At 35.4% G+C, this 21,744-nt stretch overlaps 1 protein-coding gene across 5 annotated transcripts in view; it reads right to left on the bottom strand.

The window, feature by feature from the left end:
• The window catches only part of LOC121411771 (glucose-6-phosphate 1-dehydrogenase X-like), a 40,932-nt gene extending 19,800 nt beyond the window's left edge, over positions 1–21,132 (bottom strand). Inside the window, exons 1-3 of one of the 5 annotated variants that reach the window (XM_041604617.1) lie at positions 20,724–21,132; positions 13,009–13,089; positions 5,938–5,975 (exon numbers count right to left, since the gene is read on the bottom strand). In XM_041604617.1, the coding sequence (XP_041460551.1) occupies positions 5,938–5,975; positions 13,009–13,089; positions 20,724–20,765 (161 nt within the window). In that variant the 5' untranslated portion in view covers positions 20,766–21,132. Of the gene's footprint in view, positions 1–5,937; positions 5,976–13,008; positions 13,090–18,116; positions 18,254–18,278; positions 18,492–20,156; positions 20,264–20,723 lie in introns of those variants that run through there. The other 4 variants (XM_041604618.1, XM_041604620.1, XM_041604619.1 and 1 more) reach the window with 4 other exon arrangements.
• Positions 21,133–21,744: the final 612 nt, after the last annotated feature.

Consider the following 21,744-nt stretch of genomic DNA (forward strand, 5'->3'; position numbering starts at 1 on the left):
TCATATTTTTAAGTGGTCAATCACAACACCAGTCTGATTTCAAATTGGTGTTGCCAAAACACTAAATGGATAAGGTAGGGAGGGCTTGACATTAGCAGTGGCCTATAGCACCCAACAAGAAAGAATATCACAAGTGGAATGCCTCTGGCCGTCTCACCTGCATCACGCGGTTCAATATAGCAGCAGTGCTGACTTTGAATACTACTCTAACTCGCACAAGATGTTCAGTGATACATGGTTACTCTTATGTCCACTTTTTATGAACTAGACCAATAAACTTACAGAGATACATTGTATGATGGTTATTCAACAAAAAAACCAACATGGCCAAAGTTCATTGACCTTACATGACCTTTGACCTTGATCATGTGACCTGAAACTCAAACAGGATGTTCAGTGATACTTGATTACTCTTATGTACAAGTTTCATGAATCAGATCCATAAACTTTCAAAGTTATGATGGTAATTCAACAGATACACCCAATTCGGCCAAAGTTCATTGACCTTTGACCTTGGTCATGTGACCTGAAACTTGCACAAAATGTTCAGTGATGCTTGATTACTATTACATGTATGTCCAAGTTTCATGAATCAGATCCATAAACTTTCAAAGTTATGAGGGGAAATCAACAGATATCCCCAATTTGGCCAAAGTTCATTGACCCTAAATGACCTTTGACCTTGGTCATGTGACATGAACCTCATGTAGGATGTTCAGTGATACTTGATTAACCTTATGTCCAAGTTTCATGAACTAGGTCCATATATTTTCTAAGTTATGATGACATTTCAAAAACTTAACCTCGGGTTAAGATTTCGATGTTGATTCCTCCAACATGGTCTAAGTTCATTGACCCTAAATGACCTTTGACCTTGGTCATGTGACATGAAACTCTAAAAGGATGTTCAGTAATACTTGATTAACCTTATGGCCAAGTTTTATTAACCAGGTCCATATACTTTCTAAGTTATGACGTCATTTCAAAAACTTAACCTCAGGTTAAGATTTGATGTTGACGCAGCCGCCGTCGGAAAAGCGGCGCCTATAGTCTCACTTTGCTTCGCAGGTGAGACAAAAATGAGAGAAGGGCCACCAAAATTCTATGAAAGCCCACACTTGGTGGTCTGGATTGGCTAAAAAAGTTGACAAATTGTAATGTTTTCTATTGTTTAAGGACCATCAAATTTGCTTGGTGGGCCACCAAGAAAAAAAAAGTTAGTATGGGGCCTTTAGGTCGGGATCATGAAGGGCATGATTGATAATTTTCTGATTGCTGGGAAGCGCAGGGATGATTTGACCTCTGACATACATGTAATTATGCAGGGAAACTAGTAACGTCCCTTTTACGCTACCAATTCTAAGAGGCAGGGAAGTTAAGCGGGAAGTTTTCACCTGGTCTTTCCATACTGCATCATCCACTACCTATCACTGCCTTTCCCGGAGAAGGTCAACTGCTCTTCCCCCACTGAACTTATCTGGGATGGGAAGTGAGAACAGGGGGGGGGAACATTATGAACGGGGAACAAGAGGCCAAGCACACCACGACGTGAGAGCCTGGTAGTTTGATAGAAAGGTAATGGCGCAGTCACTTTTCGCCTACGATGGCCATACAGCGAGTCAAGAACTGCCATTTTTGTACTAGCTTTCTGTATGTGGTTTGAATAGAAATCTGTAAAACAACGGTTTTCAACTCACCATGTGGATAAGGTAGGCCCGGTGGGATCACTCACAGCAAAGGGGGACGCGTATGACCGTTACCACAAATGCAAGTAACCCCCTATTGCAGTCAATTTCAAGGACATATTGTGAAATTTACCCCCTATTTTCACGCAAAACAAAGACAAAATTGCGGTAAAATGGTACCTTGAAACACCCCTAATTATAAGATTGTAAGGACACTTTTGCCCATTTCGCAAACTTACCCCTATTTACCATATTTCAAGGACAGGGCATTTACACCCTTTCCTCATTCATTAGCAAATTGCAACACAGGCGTCAGAGTGCTCAGTCCTTAAAGATGACCAAGAGCCATACTGATACAATAATCCAAAAGAACTTTATTTTTCTTGAAAAATAAGAAAAGTAGAATTCTTTGTAAAATAAATGTAGAGTTGTCCACATAAAGATACAGAGCATGATCGTTCTCCCCCCTTTTTCCTGACCCCTATTTCCATCAGATCGAGGACGGTGAGCACCCCTATTTTCACTACTTCGAGGAGTGTTCTGTCCGCGGACGTTCCGTGAAATTGACCCCTTTTCCCGCGATTTTGGTAACGGTCATGCGGTCCCCAAATCATATTGAGTGACCCCACGGGAGGTAGGGGGAAATGTTACCGCAGCATGAACCTACAGCCCATGCTAAACAAACGGTGGCTAATTCATTGACTTTCAAATTTGCCATCTTGATTTAACTGACATTTCCTGCTGCCGCTTCAGGATCGAATTTCAATCAACTGTGGCAATCAAACCCATGGCCAATCCCTCCAACATAAACACACATTGACAAAGTGCTTTCCAACAAGAAATTGCAGGCCACGCTAATTTATGTCAGTCTTGTGGATTTTCTTTCTCCATACCAAAAGACGTGCAATATCTGTACTACATGTACATGTTGGTCGTACATGTATGTAGTTGTTCAATGTTGCAAATGCATACATTTTTCTCTATCTGCATTGAAGATGAAATTATTGCAATATTTTATTGACTAGAGATTGAAGATTGGAATCCCCATTCAACTTAGAATAGGGTATTAATAGCACTCCATTTTGTAAATATTCAGCTAATTTACAGGCACAGACACACTCGGGTATTGGCTTGGGATAATTTATTATTCACGGTACCATACCATCCCACTTTATTCAAATAGAGCCAAATGAGTCATAATCTACAAACACATCCATGGTTACATTCAACACTCAAGTGACAATCCTCCCATTTGGGCCGATGGGGATGGGGTTTCTTGTACCTCAAAAGGGCCGATTAAGCTAGAATCTTAAAGGACAAGTCCACCTCAACAAAAAAAGAAAATCCAACCAGCATAACACTGAAAATTTCATCAAAATTGGATGTAAAATAAGAAAGTTATGACATTTTAAGGTTTCACTTAATTTCACAGAACAGTTATATGCACATCCTGGTCGGTATGCAAATGAGAAAACTGATGACATCATCCACTCACTATTTCTTTTGTATTTTAATATATGACATATATCAAATATTTATTTTCTTATTTTCTCCTCATTGTCAAGTGAAACAACGATTAATTCCTCTTGAACATGTGGAATTAGCATTCTTTAACACTATATCATTCAACTTGGTTCTTATTGTCAAATCTGTAAAAAATGAAATAATGTATAATTCAAACAATAAAAAACAAAATGAATAGGGAGTGATGGACATCATCGACTGATTCGTTTGCATGACACTGACTTATGCATATCACTGTTTTGTGAGAAATAAGAGAAACTTTAAAATGCCATAACTTTATTTCACATCCGATTTTGATGAATTTTCAGCGTTATGCTAGTTTCATTTTTCTTTTATTCAAATTAACATTTATGCTGGGCTGGACTTGACCTTTAAGATCAGACAACCCTAGTTGATGAGACAACAGCTCATGAAACTAATGTACAACCCTAATTCAACCCTCCACCTTTGGGTTTTTGCATTCTGAGTGATGGATGTTTTTCATACATCCAAATGCTTAGAAATGGGTGTCTGAATATATGTATGCAGCAGCACGGCCTGATAAATGAGCGCTGCTGAACGGTTCTAATGGCTTTTCGGTTGGGATAAATTTCCTGCGCTTGCTTAGACTCCACATTCAGACTTCAATGTCACTGTCATATAATCATACCAGTAACAATATGGAGAGTAATTTTAAAAAAAATACATATTTCACTTCCTCACTACCTCTGAAAATTTGCTGTTCTGTATGCACAATGAGCTTTGGCCCCGCTTTTGAATTATGGTTCCAAAAAACATAAAAAAGACTACTGGAGAAAACCACAAAACAAAAATCTTTATCTCCAGGAAGTTTAAAATTACATGTTGGTGGGGAATTGGTTGTTCCCAATCTTTTAAACACACATTTTGCATAATAAATCAAACTGCTTCCTTAAATTATGAAGCTTCTAGCAGAACTCTGTGTGGCATGTATCACACATGGTTTGGAGGTATTCGGCTATAAGCAATTAATTCATCAGGGAGTCTGAACCATTAAGACTACATGATGAGGATGAGAGAATGCTCGACAACAGCCCAGCACCTTTCTCTTTATTTTCTGTGTATTTCTAACAATAGCAACACTGCATCAGAATCAGGGGGGGTTTTTCACAAAGATTTGATTATGACTTAAGAGTCACACTGTCTAGTTGCGCGCAGTAGAAAAGGCATGACAGCATTGGTCAGATCATGCCAAGAGGACGAGCACTAGTGCGCACTGATCAATATGATTGCACGTCGCATATCATGTACGCATCGGCATTTAACTAAGTGTGACCCAAGTCATACTTAAATCTTTGTGAAAGTGTGAAACACCCCCAAGTCAACCAGTTGGTCAAAATAGTCAATTGGCAATGATAGTATTTCACTTGAAATTACGGAAATGAGAATCAAATCTTGCAAATTGAACACAAATCAGTAACACCACACCCCCCCCAAAAAAAAGAAAACAAAAATATCTATAACCACCATAAAATTGACTCATTGAACGCAACTGATTTTGCTGGTCTAAAATAGGGCTGAAATATCCATTCCTGTTCCCTGACAAACCTAACTGAACAAAAGGTAAATACCGCTGATCCATTGGCTAATGAGTCTGCCATTGTATGCAGCTGAATTTGTATTACAGATGGATGTTTTAAAAAGATGATTGATTTTGTAACTGATTTTGAATGTTAACACCAATTATAAATGTGAATCACACGCCTGCATGTACGAAATGCAGAGCACATCTTCTAGTAGATGTATGGTATCACGACTTCATCCTGTTATGTTTAAGAACTTCTTGAAGTAGAGTGACATGATGTACAATATCGTCAGTTGGGTGTTAACACCTAATATTTCAAATAAAAATTGCACGACGCTCAGAAAAAAGTTGTATTTTTAATAGATATATATTGAAATGGTGGCAACCTCACATTGAAATCAGTAAGAGAACCAACTCTAGGAAAAGCAGGTTGCCATCCATTTCAAAATGCTGTAATAATTCAGCTAATACAGGCTGTCCCAATAAAAATATATATTTATTTTTTATATAGAACTGTTTCATACCCCAGTGGCACTATAAATTTCCTGCGTACCAAGGGCACTAGTATTCAACCCGTTTGGAGAGTTCACTCAAATATATAGAAATATAGAATTTACCTTAATTTCAGACCCATCTTATTTCAAGGAGCAAATGCTGATGATTCTTTTTCCGTTATTTTTTTCTTCAACCCTTCGACTGTGTGCGCGGGTGATCGAATTATATGGCGATGGTTTTTGGCACTAATATTCAATCCGTCAGCCCTAGTATTCAACTTAGCTATGAAAGATGGCCCTGTCTCTCAATCTGCCCTCATCCTATCCGACTGGACTAGACCATTTGAGATAAGACCAAACAGGGAATTAATCAAGGCCAGCGACTTACATAAGTCTAGATCTAATTTAGCAATCTAAACCCTTATGAGATTTGCTATCTATCCTCACTAGGTTGAATACTAGTGCCATTCAGTGCAAAAGGCCATCGCCACATAATTTGATCCTCCGCGCATACAGTCTGATAAAGAATATACCGACAACAGATTACCCTGGAAACAAAAATATGAAATTCAGACGAATTCCCTATTTCTAAGTATTTTGGGGAATATATCAAAATCTTTGAATCATACCGGGTTGAATACCAGTACCCATATGGGATATACATATATCTATTCTTATAAAAAAAACTTACCATAGAGTTGGATAGATCTTCTTCTTTGCCAAATCTCCCTGCAAAGATAAAATGAGAGAAAGGGGTAATTCAAATAGAAAAACAAGACCAAACAATTGTTTTGATGATCTTTTGATGAAGTATAATCTTTTTTAAGTTGTTGAAAATGGCATTGATACTCTTGACCAGTGCTTTACATGTAAGAAATTTCACCAAAATAGAAATCCTAAGTACATGAAAGGCATGAATAATAAAAAAAATATGTCTGGTGAACATTAGAACATCCATATGCCCTCCTTCATTCTCCCTACCCCCTTCTCTCCTCCCTCCCCCCCCCCCATCTCCTGCACCTTCCCCTCCATACCACCCCCCCCCAATCTCTCTGAACCTATCTATCAATTAATCAATTTCATCCATGTACTTGACTTTACCCATCTCCATCCTACCGATTCACCTGCGAGGCCTATTAATCTAACAACCTATTAAAAGACTAGATGGGAAATGAATAGAAATGGATCAATATTGGCCAATGACATTGCCTCATACAGCTGGCCTTTCAGGCTTTCAGGATGTAAAGGTGACTGTATTCATTTTAATTTGTCCATTGGCATACAATCCATTATCTACTTAAAATCAACAAACTCGGCAAGCTCTTATGAATAGAATATTAACTGTTAATGATTTTTATTGTAAATTTAAAAAAATCTCTGGTGGCTCCACTTCTACTCATATACATGTAGGCCAGATATCAATTTTAAAAAATATGAAGTTTGAGATACTTGCTAGCATCTTCAAGCTGGTAAAATTTCACCCATTTCACATCAATATGTTTTTTTAATCTCTTTGCAATTTAAAAAAATCTCTGGTGGCTCCACTTCTATATATTCCTATACATGTAGGCCAGAAATCAATTTAAAAAAATATTAAGTATGAGATGTTTACAAGAATCTTCAAACTGGTAAAATTTCACCAATTTCACATTAATATCATTGAATTAGAATGAAGTAGGAAAAAGTGACTGTATTCATTAAATTTGTCCATTGGCATACAATCCATTATCTACTTAAAATCAACAAATCGGCAAGCTCTTAATTGAATAAAATATTGACTTAATAATTTTTATTGTAAATTTTAAAAAATCTCTGGTGGCTCCACTTCTACTCATATACATGTAGGCCAGATATCAATTTTAAAAAATATGAAGTTTGAGATACTTGCTAGCATCTTCAAGCTGGTAAAATTTCACCCATTTCACATCAATATGTTTTTTTAATCTCTTTGCAATTCAAAAGGCAAATAATGACTCAGCTCTAGAGGCAGATATGTTTGCTTTGTATATTAACTTATCAAACTTCAAATTTCGTGTGGTTTCAAAGATAAAGAATGCATCTTGCAGCATGACTTGCAAAAAATCTTCAAACTCATTGAACAATGATCATGATTTAAAATTTTGACATATTTTTTTAATGAAAGGTTTGGGTTTTGTCATTGATATTCACAGCCTAATTTGCTCTCACCAAATCTGATAGAATTTGCAGTATTTTTTTATTATATGAAAATTCTTCCCCTGAGCCTGAGTTATTATAGATTTCCTGGCATGGGGCTACAAACTGGTAACCATAAAAAATGATAATAAACAAAAATGACAGCAATATTCTAGAATAAATTAATGCAAACCATATTTTTTTTTTAAATGATTCAAAACTGCCTCATTCAATCTATGAAATAAAATCTCAAGCACATGAATAGTAGTCGAAACTGCTTCATTAACTATATGAAATAAAATCTCAAGCACATGAATAGTAGCCAAAAGTCAAAACTGCCTTATTTATTCTATAAAATAAAATCTCAAGCACATGAATAGTAGCCCCTGTAGTAGAGTTCCATGTATAATTCCCTCATGTCTATTTTTAAGAGAAGAGTGGAAAGACCCCCGGGTGGGGGGGGGGAGTCAAACGTAGTGGAAAGATTGCTGCATTTAATTAAAATATTTGTATCCAATCATCTTGTTCTACCTAAATGAGAGCAGTTTTAATTTGAAAAGGTAAAGGGACACCATGTATTGGAAGACTGCCTTAATTAATATGATTAAAATCCCTGCAGGTAACCAATGTTCAGATTGCCTTTTATAATGAAACAGATTAATTAAGTTCTCTAGCCTCCATTTCTATACTTTACAGGCCATCATCAAAGTATTTTACTTTCCCCGACAAAACGTGGGTTTGATTTCTTCATGGATAAAATGACATCATCATTATCATGGGTATACCGACTACTACGGCTGAGTGAAAATAAGTGAGACTCAAAACTATGATACTTCCTTATTTTACATCCGAATGTAATGAAATTTTCAGTGTTAGGCTTGATTCATATTTCTTTATCATGAACCCGTTGCTGGGGTGGACTTTGGCTTTGAATAAAAAACATAACTAATCATGACTATGGTAGACGGTCTAAATAGTAACAGTAAATTCATGAAAATTGTTTGAATCAGGAAGTACACAAGTTTAAATTAATTCAATGTCCTTGTTTGAACTAACTGAATTATTTATTTTCATGTCAGAAATACACTGTATATGATACTGAAAATCTCAAATTTTGTTCTCAACACCCTGGAAAATTTATGAAATTTGCTCAAAACTTCCAATTACAGCCTTAATCGATTTTTTGAGATTTTCATTATCTTCTACCAGGAAGGTGCCACCTCCCTGCATCTACAGTACAAACATTGATAAGATTCCATGATCATACAGTACCAAGTACATGTAAATTTACTTTTGAGAAATGGTCTAGACGCAATGTACATTTATATCATATGGCACCAAGAAGAGAAATTCCCCTCATTTCTGAATAATTACTTGAATCACAGCCCCCCCCCCTGGAAGTACACCATATATGGGACTTTTTTGTTCAATAACCATTCACGTGGGAATACATCCTCATCCATTCATCGCATACTCAAAATATTTCACTTCACTATAAAGTGTACATGTATCTTAATTAAAACAAGAAGGGCCCAAGGGTTATCTAAAGTCTGTATGATGAGCACACAAACATTCAATTTTAAAGGAAAAAGAAAATAGAACAGAGAAAGAATGTTCGATATAAAAAAAAATACCAGATTAATTTCATGGCCATGGAATGTTAGATGATATAGTCAAGTATAATTCCCATTAGCGACCCTTTTAATAGAGAATCTTTAGACGAACTTCCAGGGCTCAAAAGTGCACTTAACATGACAGATATTATGTGAAATGCACGGTGACAAACTAATTAGATTTGATGGGTTTCATTATGCATTTTCAATCTCATTAGGGCAGGTGCATGATGGGAGTTGATTTGATAAAGCGACCGGGACAGGACTGCCGCCAGAGGCAAACTTCAGCTTGGTATAAAAAAAGGATGATAGAGAATAATTGCAAATGCATTTCTCACCAACCGGCTAATAATTAACACAGTCCATAATAATACTTTAAAGTCCATGGTATACATTAGTAGGGATATTCCTGGTACATGCATGATGGTAATGTAGTACTATCGTATGGAATTTGCACATTTACAGGCCAAGTCCACCCCAGAAAAATGTTGATTTGATTAAATGGAGAAAAATTAAACTAGCATAATGCTGAAAATTTCATCTAAATTGGGTGTAAAATTACAAAGTTATGACATTTTTAAGTTTCGCTTATTTTTCAAAAAAAAGTGATAAGCACAACTCAGTGACATGCAAATGAGATAGTCGATGATGTCCCTCACTATTTCTTTTGTTTTTATTGTTTGAATTATACAATATTTCATTTTTTCCAAATGTGACAATAAGGACAAATTGACTGAACCATATACATGTATTATTATCAAACAATGCCAATTCCACATGTTCAGGGAGGAATCAATCGCTTTTTCACTTGACAATGAGAAAATAAGAACATTTCATAAACAAAAGAAATAGAGAGTGGATGTAATCAGTCTCCTCATTTGCATACCGACCAGGATGTGCATATAACTTTTGTGAAATTAAGCAAAACTTTAAAAATGTCATAACTTTCTTATTTTACACCCGATTTTGATGAAATTGTTAAGTGCTTTTTGGATTTTTCTCTTTTTATTCAAATCAACTGTTGTTGGGGGTAGACTTGTTCTTCAAGACATAGATCGTGAGACCCACATTCCATGCTTTATATTTTCCCTATCATAAATATGAAAAAGAATGCCAAAGCCATTGTAATGTAATAGGAAAAGAATTCAGGAAATCATTTTTTTTTCAATCTATATTGATCAAAGTATAAATTACAATATAAATCAGACAAATGAACAAGCTATTTACATGATTAAACAGAGCAGCACTTAAGAATGTATAAGTTTGTTGAGACAGATATACATAAGACAAATATAATATCAAATCTCCATTTTTTTAAAGTACAGGTAATTTACCATTTTTCTTTGCCAAAAAATATTCAATTATCCTTAATACCTTTGATACGAGCTTTGAATTCTACAATATTGGGGTTTTGTTATTTTTCATTATTATGGTAAAATACTAGATTGTAATTAGCTAAAATATTTCCAATACAATTTTTTCACATAATTTTGTTTTTAAATGACATTTTGTTGTTGTATTACCAGTACTGATTTTGGCACATTTTTTAAATCTGTACCTGTAGGAAAAATTTAAATACTTCTTTTGTTTTGTACTTCAAGCAGAAATAAATTCAATTCTTCAGAAAACCCAGCAAAAACAATGCCAAGGCTTTGCCTGATAAGAAAATACAAAAAGACTTTATTTATTTTATACTTGAATGTTTAAATGGGAAAACACTCAAACTTCCTGAACTGCAAATCGAATTTGAAAAATTAAATTATTCTCTGCTACAGTCCTAACAGTCTTCCTTTTCTCCTTCCATATTAAGGTATTATAATTTTTATTTTTAATTTTTTTTTGCATTTAATAGGAGATTGGACATACATGTAGATATATAGTCCCATCCATCCATAACAACTGAACTGCCTCTATTTATGATTGTGTTCCAATTTTTCCCCTTGAAAACAAAGTGAATACATGTATATAAGCCACACAGGAAATTAATGATCTGTGTAAAAAGCTGGTACCTGTACCTGTATTATTTTTAGACTTATCAATAACCACCAGGGTTGCAATTTTTTATCAAAAAATAAAAAAAATTGATTTACTTGATTTAAATCAGATTTTTTTATTTTTAAACAATATTTTCAAAAAAAAGTGGAAAGACTAAAAACATAACCCTTACACTGAAATCATTTTCAAAATCACACATTTTACAACTAAAATTATCATTAACTTCTTTTCTATTTCCTAATTAAATCCAGTCAAATTAGAATTAATATAGAATACGTAAGTCATGACGAAGATGCCGTTTCTGCATCCTCTTGTGTAGGTTATTCAGCTCCTATACTGACTGGTTTGGTCCAAGTTGAGGAAATGCCTTGGTACAGCTAATAGTGCAAAGTAAGTGTTCCTATTCAAACATGAAATGAGGATCAGTTTTTCGTTGGAGGAATTCCATGACTCAGAGACTCACATTCTCGAAAGAGAAACATTGATCTTTCAGTTGAAAAATTGCAACAAAATATTTGCAATTGACTGCAAATGTTTTTTTTTGCATTACCCCCATAGTGCTTATGTATTTTCCTGACATATGGTCTGGCACAAATTCTGGCATACTCTTAGGAATGGATCCTCTTCAAATTTTACAATGTCTACTCAAAAACATAGATTTATCTGCATTAAAAAAATTCTGGAAGAGACTAGCTTGAAATACTATGTGTAGGACTAGGGCATGTTTGTGTCATTGTGCCAGCATATTCTATGTAGCTGCATTCATAAAACATGCAGGCCTTACGTTGAGGTTGTCATAGTTGTCTTCATAACATACTCAATTTTCAGGTGATGTGAGGATTTGATATATGTTGTAGGAAACTGACAAATCATTTCGAGCCCAAATTCCCTATTACTGAATTTGTCTATTGGATAATTAAGACACTAAATAAACATATAAAAAAAAACTTGCTTGCACAAAAAAAGATGAATTTATTTTCAAAAATAAAACTGCTCATGGCAAATATCCTCTTTCAAACATGATCACAATTAATGTCAGAATACATGTAGTTGTGGGGGAAAAACACGATTATTACAATCTATCTATCTAATTTCCTCTCACAAATAGTACTACGGACTACCATTTACATTCATAGTTTATACTAAATCATATACATGTGGTTATTACAATATCTGTAATTGTACATCTCCTTGAATTTACAATTGGGATCACAAAGCTACAGGTACATCAGGGAATGATTTTGTTCACCAAATTGGATAGATTTTGGGGCCATTTAGGGAATAACTCTCCACTATTCTGTAGGCTACAATCATTCTTATATTAAAAGAAATTTTAAGAAATCTGATTTTTTTGTGCGGCAGTCTTTAAAAAAAATGTGGAGCAAATTACGATGCAATAACCAGGAAAATTATTCCCTGCTACAGTGTACATGTTTATTTAAAGGACAAGTCCACCCCAACAAAAAGTTGATATGAATAAAAGGAGAAAAATCCAACAAGCATTATCCTGAAAATTTCATCAAAATCGGATGGAAAATAAGAGAGTTATGACATCTTAAAGTTTCGCTTAATTTCACAAAACAGTTAAATAGCACATCCTGGTGGGTATGCATATGAGCAGACTGATGACGTCACCCACTCACTACTTCTTTTTGTACAGTAGTTTTCTACTCATTGTCATGTGAAACCAAATTTTATTCCTCCCTGAACGTGTGGATTACCATCATTTCAAAAGTTTATGGAGAATTTAAGTTGGTCCTTTTTGTCATTTCTGTAAATCACAAGAGAAATAGTGAGGGACATCATCGCCTCTCTCATTTGCATATCACCGAGTTACGCATATAACTGTTTTGTGAAAAATAAGCAAAAATTTGAAATGTCAGAACTTTATTTTACATCCGATTTTGATGAATTTGTCAGCATTATGCTTGTTTGATTTGTCTCTATCGATTCAAAACAACAATTTTCTGGGGTGGACTTGACCTTTAAAGAATACTTACAGAAGCTCCTAGGACAACAAAGATGTGTTGAACCTCATCTTCCTGATTCATGCTGTCCTTCAGCATAGAAAGACCGCTCTCCTATAAAAACAAACAAAACAAATACTTGTAAGAACATTTCTGAGTGATATGTCTCATCCTTTGGGGTATGACTGTTGATTTTTTCATGCATGCATTATCTTCACCTCCTGTGTGTGAATTAGGGAGCTTTAGAATTGTGACAACTTCTGTAATTTGTTGTAGTTGGCAAACAGTGTTGGCAACAACAAAAATCTGCCAAGTCCTTGCTTCTACTTCTAGTAATTTTTACAATTTTGGGTCAATTTATCATTTGTGAGGATCTACAGTGCATTTGGTTATGTACTGTTGACTTGATACCCTATAAAACCCTCAAAAATTCCAAGCTAGTAGCGAGCTAGTGACTAGTTAGTGGATAGCTTTCAATAGGCATGCAAAGAAACTTTTTCGTAAGCATATGCCATTCGCGAGCTTGCAATTGCTTAAAAGACAGCCACCGGCTCGTCGCTACTAGTTACTACACATTAGCTTGCAACATGTTTAAATTTCTGTAGGTAGAGATATACACCATTTACCAGAAAAGCACTGAGCTGGAAGAATACTACTTGCAGCTAATCAAATGGTTATGAACTTTTCAATCAGGCTGCGTAGTGCCTTCCCAAACTCCAACGCAAGTGTGCAAACACGTTGCAAGCTCAGAGAATACTAAAATATGCAATTTGGACATCTCAGAAGCTGTATGAAAGTGGTTTCTTATTCACCTTCATGGGTTATTGAGGGTTATTTTTATTACCAAAACTCGACTTGGCATTTAAGATCCAGGGTATGTTCTACGTACATGAATGTGCACAAACTGTCTCATTTCCTGTCTTACATGTATATATTGCTGGGTTCAAGTAGTTCAAGTCGAGTGCTTCAGTAGGATATACATGGATTTGCAGACAGGAACTGTTTTCCATATCATACAGGGGCATGTTTTATAAACTGTAAAGACCTCCAATTTTCTTATTATGATACCTTCAATGGAGACATTTATTTTGATTGGAGTCCAAGTCACGTTACCAAAATTACAGCTAAAGATATTCTTAAGTTCTTGATGAAACTGACCCTTGGGAAGTAAAAATCTCATGCATCATTTAATTTCATGCAGTTGTACATGTATATACCAAATAAGGATTAATAAATTAAGCAACACAAAGCAGCTTACGTGATGACAAGGAGTGAATTCTTATGTTTTGCATTATTTTGGAAATGGGTTAATATGGAGGCAAGTAATGAGCAGAGAGAAAGACACCGTTCTCACTACATTCCTAAAACTATTTACGGTACTGTAAACTAGTTTAACGCGTAGCGAGAACGGTCGAAGCGGTCTTGGAAGCTTTATGTAAAGTGATTTTGAAAGCTTTATGTGAAGCCATCTTCCAAACTGGTTTCCTGAATCACTTTCCAGTAAACTAGTTTTAGAAAGTGTTATGAGAACGGCCTCAAAGACACATAGAGGTGGTGGTGAAATTATGAAAACAGAAGTACCCATACAGTATATGTACTACATGTGAAAATTCTGTTCAAAAGTGTTTGTGACAAAAAAAATTACTCTGCATTGTCCCCCAGTCAAGCTCTGTTATCATTTGCTTTATATACGTACATATAGGCAACTATGCAAGGGAATGCTTCGCTTTATTCAACAGAGCAAATGTCAGGGTACCCTTCAGACTTGCAATAGAGTAATTAAATTTCACGATATTAAATTTCATCATTAAACTCTTGACCTTGATACCTGTACATGTGGGGTCTCATTACCTATGGTCAGTTTGTTCGAAAAAGAAAACTTCTGAATAAATAAACTTTTTGATGAAACTCCTTACAAATGAGACTAATTGATTGCTGTTTGTTGTACATGTACTTTAGTACTGGTCAGAGAAGAGAACTTGGTGCGACAAGAGTTGCCAGTTAAATGGGATATCTTGTGTCCACTGACTCTCCAACAATAAAGGCAAGGACAGTAAAAAAATATTGAATATTAAAGTTGGTCTTGTTTTATTATCCAAAAGCCAGTCAGTAAAAATATTCCCAGTTTACAAGGACAGCATTTCATCACCATACACAGTTGGACAAACGATTTTCCTGATCACCAGTGCAATATACAATGTAGTATTGAAGACCTGCCAATATCTCTGGGAATGAAAAAGTGTATCTCTGTGATAAAAAAGTGTTTTTTCCCCCAAAAAAAGTGTATTTCATAATAAAATGCGTGACGCACTCGCTCATTGCGGTGCTCAAGCTGCATGCTAGCTAAAATGCGCACTGCTCTTGCAGATGCATATCTCACCCTGGTTTTCACAAAATGATTGGAAAAAAAAAGTTACCTGAAATTATATTGATCTAATAACCATATTTGTGTAAGCTTTATGAAATTAAGACATATACAGATGATTTTTCTCAATAAAATATGAGTTTGTAAAAAAAATTAAAAAATATTATTTTTTTTTACAAAAACATGATTTTTAAAGAAATATCAAATACGCCCAAAACGTATTGGTTGGCAGGTCTGGTATCGAAGCTCGATGATGATGTATTAACTATTTATTTGTTTTCTACTTTACTTAGTTTTTTAGCTTGGTTATGATGAGAAACATCCATAGCCCTAATTTGATGGAAATTGGTTCATGGGGGGGGGGGGGGGGGGGGGTGGTGGCCACACAAATACCTACGTCTTAGACCTGTTGAAATACGTGTAAATTTTGCCTGGTTCAATCTAGCAGTAGGCCAGTTCATACATTTATTTCAATGGAGCCAATTAGGCATTTGGGGCGACTATTAACAATTCACATCAAATTTGATGTGTGGAGTCCAGGGGCCCATTTCATAAAGGACTTACAAACTGTTGTAACGTTGCCATTATGGCAACTGCCATGGTAACGGGGCTAAGCAGCCAATCAGAATCAAGGTAGTTGCCATTAGGAATGGCAAAGTTACATGTACAAGTACAACAGTTGCAAGTTTTTATGAAATGGGCCCCAGGTTTTCCATAATGATCTAGTGTAATTGAAATATTGCAGGACAACTAGGCTTTAAATAACATTTTGAGCATCAATCTAAAAAAAAAACAATACTACAATCATTAATACTACAATCACAACATTGTCAGTTTGGGCATTTCTTCAAAAGGAGAAATTATTATCAGTCGTTGAAACATTATTTTACATGAACTCCGACATTCATTAATTAGAATATGAGAGTAGTCTGTAGAAGTTAAAAAATTCATAATATTCATATTTACATGTAAAGTACACACAGTAATGTACTTAAATTTTTTATTGTTTTTGTTATTCTTCATCACCAGCAAAATATTGAAATTTGATATTTCACCCAGGAAATACCATACCATATTACCATTGATTTCCACCTACACTGTAGATTGTTGAATAACTTCACAACTTTTTCATAAAGGACTCTTTATAACACGATTTCCTTGAGAAGCCAAGAGATTACCGAAGTATAAAAAAGCTTGAATTTTAGTCAATTGTGAAACATGCTACTCGAGAAGGAATGCTATAAAGAGAGGCCTAATATTTGTAAAAGAGCTTTAATACTGTACACAAAATCTAGTAGAGTATCACTACTGTACATGTACATAACATATTGGCATGTACTGTAACCAACCATTGATCAGTCTCTGATTTTACACTGTATAAAAGCTTAAACCAACTTCATGAATTCTATCTTAAAATCATGTCATGTCAACAAGATAATGAATCAATGAAATAAGAAAATTATATTTCCCTTTCAACATAAAGCCTTTACATTACTAGTATTCATTTAATAATTTTTCAGGTTAATTATTTACACAAACAAAAAGGTAATGCCGCAAAGTGCAAAACATAGGGAAATGGTACAGTATGATATTTCTGAATTAAGTCTTGAAATAAGCAGATGGTCCAGGCTGGCGATAATTATATCTAAATAAATAGAGTAAAAAAAAATTTTTAAATGCTGAAAATTTGATCGACAAATAACAAAGTTATTGATTGATTTGATTTGATTTATTTTGAATTGAATTTAAAGACTTGCATTATTCTGGTAAAACACTTCTAGGAATGTCTGTATGAATATTCATTAGGTGGGCTCATGTCATTTCCCCACTTGTTCTTTTGTATTTTTATTATATGAAATCGGCTTTATTCAAAAAATTTCTACCAAGAACTAGAACAATTGAATTGACAACTGATTGAGTGCATTAGTTATTTATTGCCACAACTCATTTCATCATGATGGAGACACATCAATTATAAATGTATGAAAAAATGAAACGTTTATGATTTCATGTAATAACATTTAAAAAAAGGAAGTGGGGATGTGACATCATCAGCCCACCTAATGAATAACTGTTTTTACAAAATATTGATAAACTTCAAACTTAAATAACATCGTTTTGATATGAGATTTTTTTATGAACTTTTCAGCATTTTGCTCTGTGAATTTTACTCTAATAGATATATTTTCAGCATCCCTTGAAATTAAAACATGTGACATGCAACTTTAATATCATACTGTCTCACTCTGTAGTCGTTGTGCACAGCCAATTTTTAGTCATAAACCTTTTTTTATGAATATCCTGCTCCTGGTCCATAGTTTATTGACAATGTTCATATGTACAAAAATTTCACAATAATTATGATTTAATGAGTTTCATATCACATGCATTCAGCTTACAAGTATCATGTTAGACAAAATTCTTAAATCCTTGACTTTGACTTAATTATACATTTGAAGTTTGATCACCGATGAGAATAATCACATCTGATCATTAAATGAAATGTCATGTATTATCATACAAATATAATAAACTATACTTGGAATGACATGCCCTAGCAACATTCAGTTTACATATTGATACCAGTTCACTCATATCAGAAATTATGCTCTAATTTTGGTCACATTCAACAGACAACATACACACTTGCCAAGTTTAGGCTTGTCAACATGCTTCACAAATCATAATCAAAAGTTTCTTGAAAATGTCATAAAACTTCACCTTAAGAAATAAAACACCAAGAGAAAAGTCTGAATACTTCTCTTCAATAACTCACCAGAAAAAATGAAAGACTGATTACCAGAGCAAAATGGTTAAGTGATATAGTCTATATAGTGTCTGGTTCCTATATTAAGATGTTCACATGAACATACCCCTAAAAGCCAATAGACACTGAGATTACAATATCCCACGGTCCAGGGTCCTTTACATAACATACCATCACACAGTATCAGCTCAGCGAGACCAGCAGACACAATGACTTAGCAATTCTGCTGGCAGCAATCTCCAGCTTCACACTCACACTGCATGGAAAGAGCCCTTTTGAACTGGTAAACAAGCAAGTGCACCTCAACTCCCCTGGCAAATCACAAGCCTTCGAAGGCTGGCCTGTCTCATCACACTAATTAAATTTTATGGTGTAAATGGGTGTGTTGTCATCCACGGCACATGTGAAGGATGCCCCTTGCTGTACCAGAGTGTGTGCATTGGAAGTACATTCACTGGCTTGTAATAATGGAGATGTAAGAGGGTGCTGTTCACACATTTCACAGATAAACATTGATATTTTGTATTATAAAACCCGAGATAAATATATATTACATTCAACAATACTCCTTCTCGGGAGCATTGGGGGAGTGTTACAAAGAGATACATTCAGTCCTAGTATTTATAATTCATTGTAACTTTTTATACATAGTTTGTCATACATGGTTGTATCATTTAACTGTTGGTGTTACAGGGCTGTGTGCACATTTCTAATCAGTAAATTTCATTTTCAAATGACCAAATAAAAATCATAATCCATGTCAAGTTTTAGACAAATTTTCATCATTGTTTTTTTTTCTTCATTGAACACAAAAATCAATGTTTCTTAAAAATTACCATTGTTGGATTCTTCTCCAAGTCACAGTGTAACACTTCAAGAACCTGGACTTTTAATTACCAATCATATTCAGCTTTGAATTCAAAGGTCAAGTCCACCCCAGAAAAATGTTTGATTTGAATAAAAAGAGAAAAATCGAACTAGAATAACGCTGAAAAATTTCATCAAAATCGGATGAACATGTAATTGTAAAATAAGAAAGTTTTGACATTTTTAAGTTTTGCTTATCTTTCTCACAACAGTGATATGCACAACTGAGTGGCATGCAAATGAGACAGACGATGATGTCCCTCACTCACTATTTCTTCTGTTTTTCATTGTTTGAATTATACAATATTTCATTTTTTACAGATTTGACAATAAGGACCAACTTGACTGAATCGTATTGTATTAAACAAAGCTAAGTCTATTCAGGAAGGAATTGAGGAGAAAATTAAACATTTCAGATTCAGATTTCATTTAATGACATAGAAAAGACAGACAGTACGACAATACGCCAGACGGAGGCCTGTACTTATAACGAAGAAATATTAAGTGGATGACGACATCAGTCTCCTCATTTGCATACCAACCAGGATAGGCATAAAAAGTGTTTTGTGAAAATAAGCAAAAGTTCAGAATATCAAAACTTTCTTATTTTGCATCCAATTTTGAAGAAATTTTCAGTAATATCCTTGTTGGACTTTTATCTGTTTATTAAAACCAACTTTTTCTTGGGATGGACTTGTCCTTTTATATCACCATTAGCCATGAAAATATCACCATGATCATTTCTATTGATATTAATAAAACTTGCCCAAATGAATAAAACTCTACAACAAACAAGATATAAATAATGATGATGATCTCTCTCATACTCAACAAGACATGCACTTTTTTTGGGGGGGGGGACTTGGCACTTAATTTTCACATTAATTTCATCACTTCAATTAATAACATTTTTATATCAGTGAAGACTGGCACGTAAAAAGTTCAACTAATTAGGAACAGATTGAGGCATGCATGCATATGCATGCCTCGCCGGCCACACGGCCTGGCACGTCTTCTTGGGGTCTTCTTGCCCGGTGAACTGCCCGTAAGATCTGCCACCTTCACCATGGGCATGGCTCGGACGTCGCAATCGGCACTCGGCAGATTCAGAATTGTTGAAATAATTATTTCACTACATGAGAACAGTAAATTAAGAATGCCTAAGACTTTGACTCTACATACCTTAAGGTACCGGTACCTAATCAGTCAAAATTATTGCACAGTGTGAAACAGTTTCGCATCACGGAATATAAACCCTTGCCTTTATCGGCCACCGACGGTCACGTTGATTAGCCTTTGTGTACAAACGATAAGGGGAGATATGAGCGCAATGCAATATCTGGCGCTGTTTATGTTCTCATGCACGCGCTTGCTCGAGGCTGGCGCGCAGCGCCGCCAGACACATAGAAAAGTGAAATCTACAAATCCGACCCTGCTAACGAAATACTTATACATGTAACATTCCCTCTTTGAAAAAAGAAAGAGAAAACATACATTATAGAAATTAGAATGGAAATGGAACTAGTTAAATCTGAAACGCCCTGTTATAAATGCTAACAAGTTGCAGAAGAGGAGAGAGAATTCGAAACACGGGTCTAGAAAAATCCGGGACCACAGGAATTGGTAAAAGGAAAATGTTCCCAAAGGTGAACGAAAAGAGAAAAAGAGTGCTGGCAGAAATGAGGTGAATGAAAAACAACCAGAGAGCTAGAGTAAGCAAACTAGGCAGCATGCTTTTAAGGTACAAACCCAGAGGTTCACAAGATCCATTACCCTGCCTTCGTCTGCCATTTTCCGGGCTGTTTTTGTAAAAGTTGTTTGTCGATCTATGAGGAAGAAGACGAGTATCAAATCGAAACCTCTCCGACTCCGTTCTGAGTCTGGTGCAAAACGATTTTTAATGACCACCACCCGGAAACCCAAACAGGAACAATGCAGGCCAGCAATCTGTTCGAGTCAGTGAGAGAATAGATATTTGAATTCAATTCAGCTCAGTGGCCTTGTCGCTTCGTTTTAGATGAATGCACAAAACGAATCAGGGACACCGAATTGAAATGGAGTGATTCACTAAAAATCCAGGTAGATATTCCACACACCGTGTTCGTATACCGTATCTATAGAACCATAAAGCTATCTTTATAATAGCTCCATGCTAGAACTATTCTCCTGCTATGCAGTATAGGCTATAAATACCTATAGGCACCTCGACATCACATGTCACAGTAGATCAACCTTAACCTTGAATATTTAGCGCGTAAATCTCGACTTGTGTACACGTCGCAGGTCGCAGTACACGTACTTTTTATGCTAGTCGAATCGCAGTTGCAAAAATGGGCGTGTCGCAGGCGCGGCCCATGACGTTGCACCTTGCACTCACGAGGACTGCGCGTCGATAATAAACATAAAACGGGACTTTCCCGTCTCCACTTGATATTGTTGGAATCCTACATACAGAGATTGACATTCACCGTCATGTGACTGTCATTGTCATCTAATTCTCTTTACCGGTTGAAGCTATCATGATATTCTTAGGCCATGAGCTTTCCGTGAGTTTTTGACAAAATAATGCGCAGAAGACATAAACAAAATCACTCAAATCCTGGAAAATCAATGTGCATTTCTGGTTTGCATTTTGGTTCCTTGGGTTTTTTGGGGGAAACATATGCATGAACAGGCAGTGGCGTAACTACGGGGGGCATGGGGGGGCACGTGCCCCCCCCCCCATCGGCTGGCCAAAAGAAAGGGAAAAAAAACGGGGGGAAAGAGAAAA

This window comes from Lytechinus variegatus, chromosome 3, assembly GCF_018143015.1.
Source record: "Lytechinus variegatus isolate NC3 chromosome 3, Lvar_3.0, whole genome shotgun sequence".
NCBI classification, from domain to species: Eukaryota; Metazoa; Echinodermata; class Echinoidea; order Temnopleuroida; family Toxopneustidae; genus Lytechinus; species Lytechinus variegatus.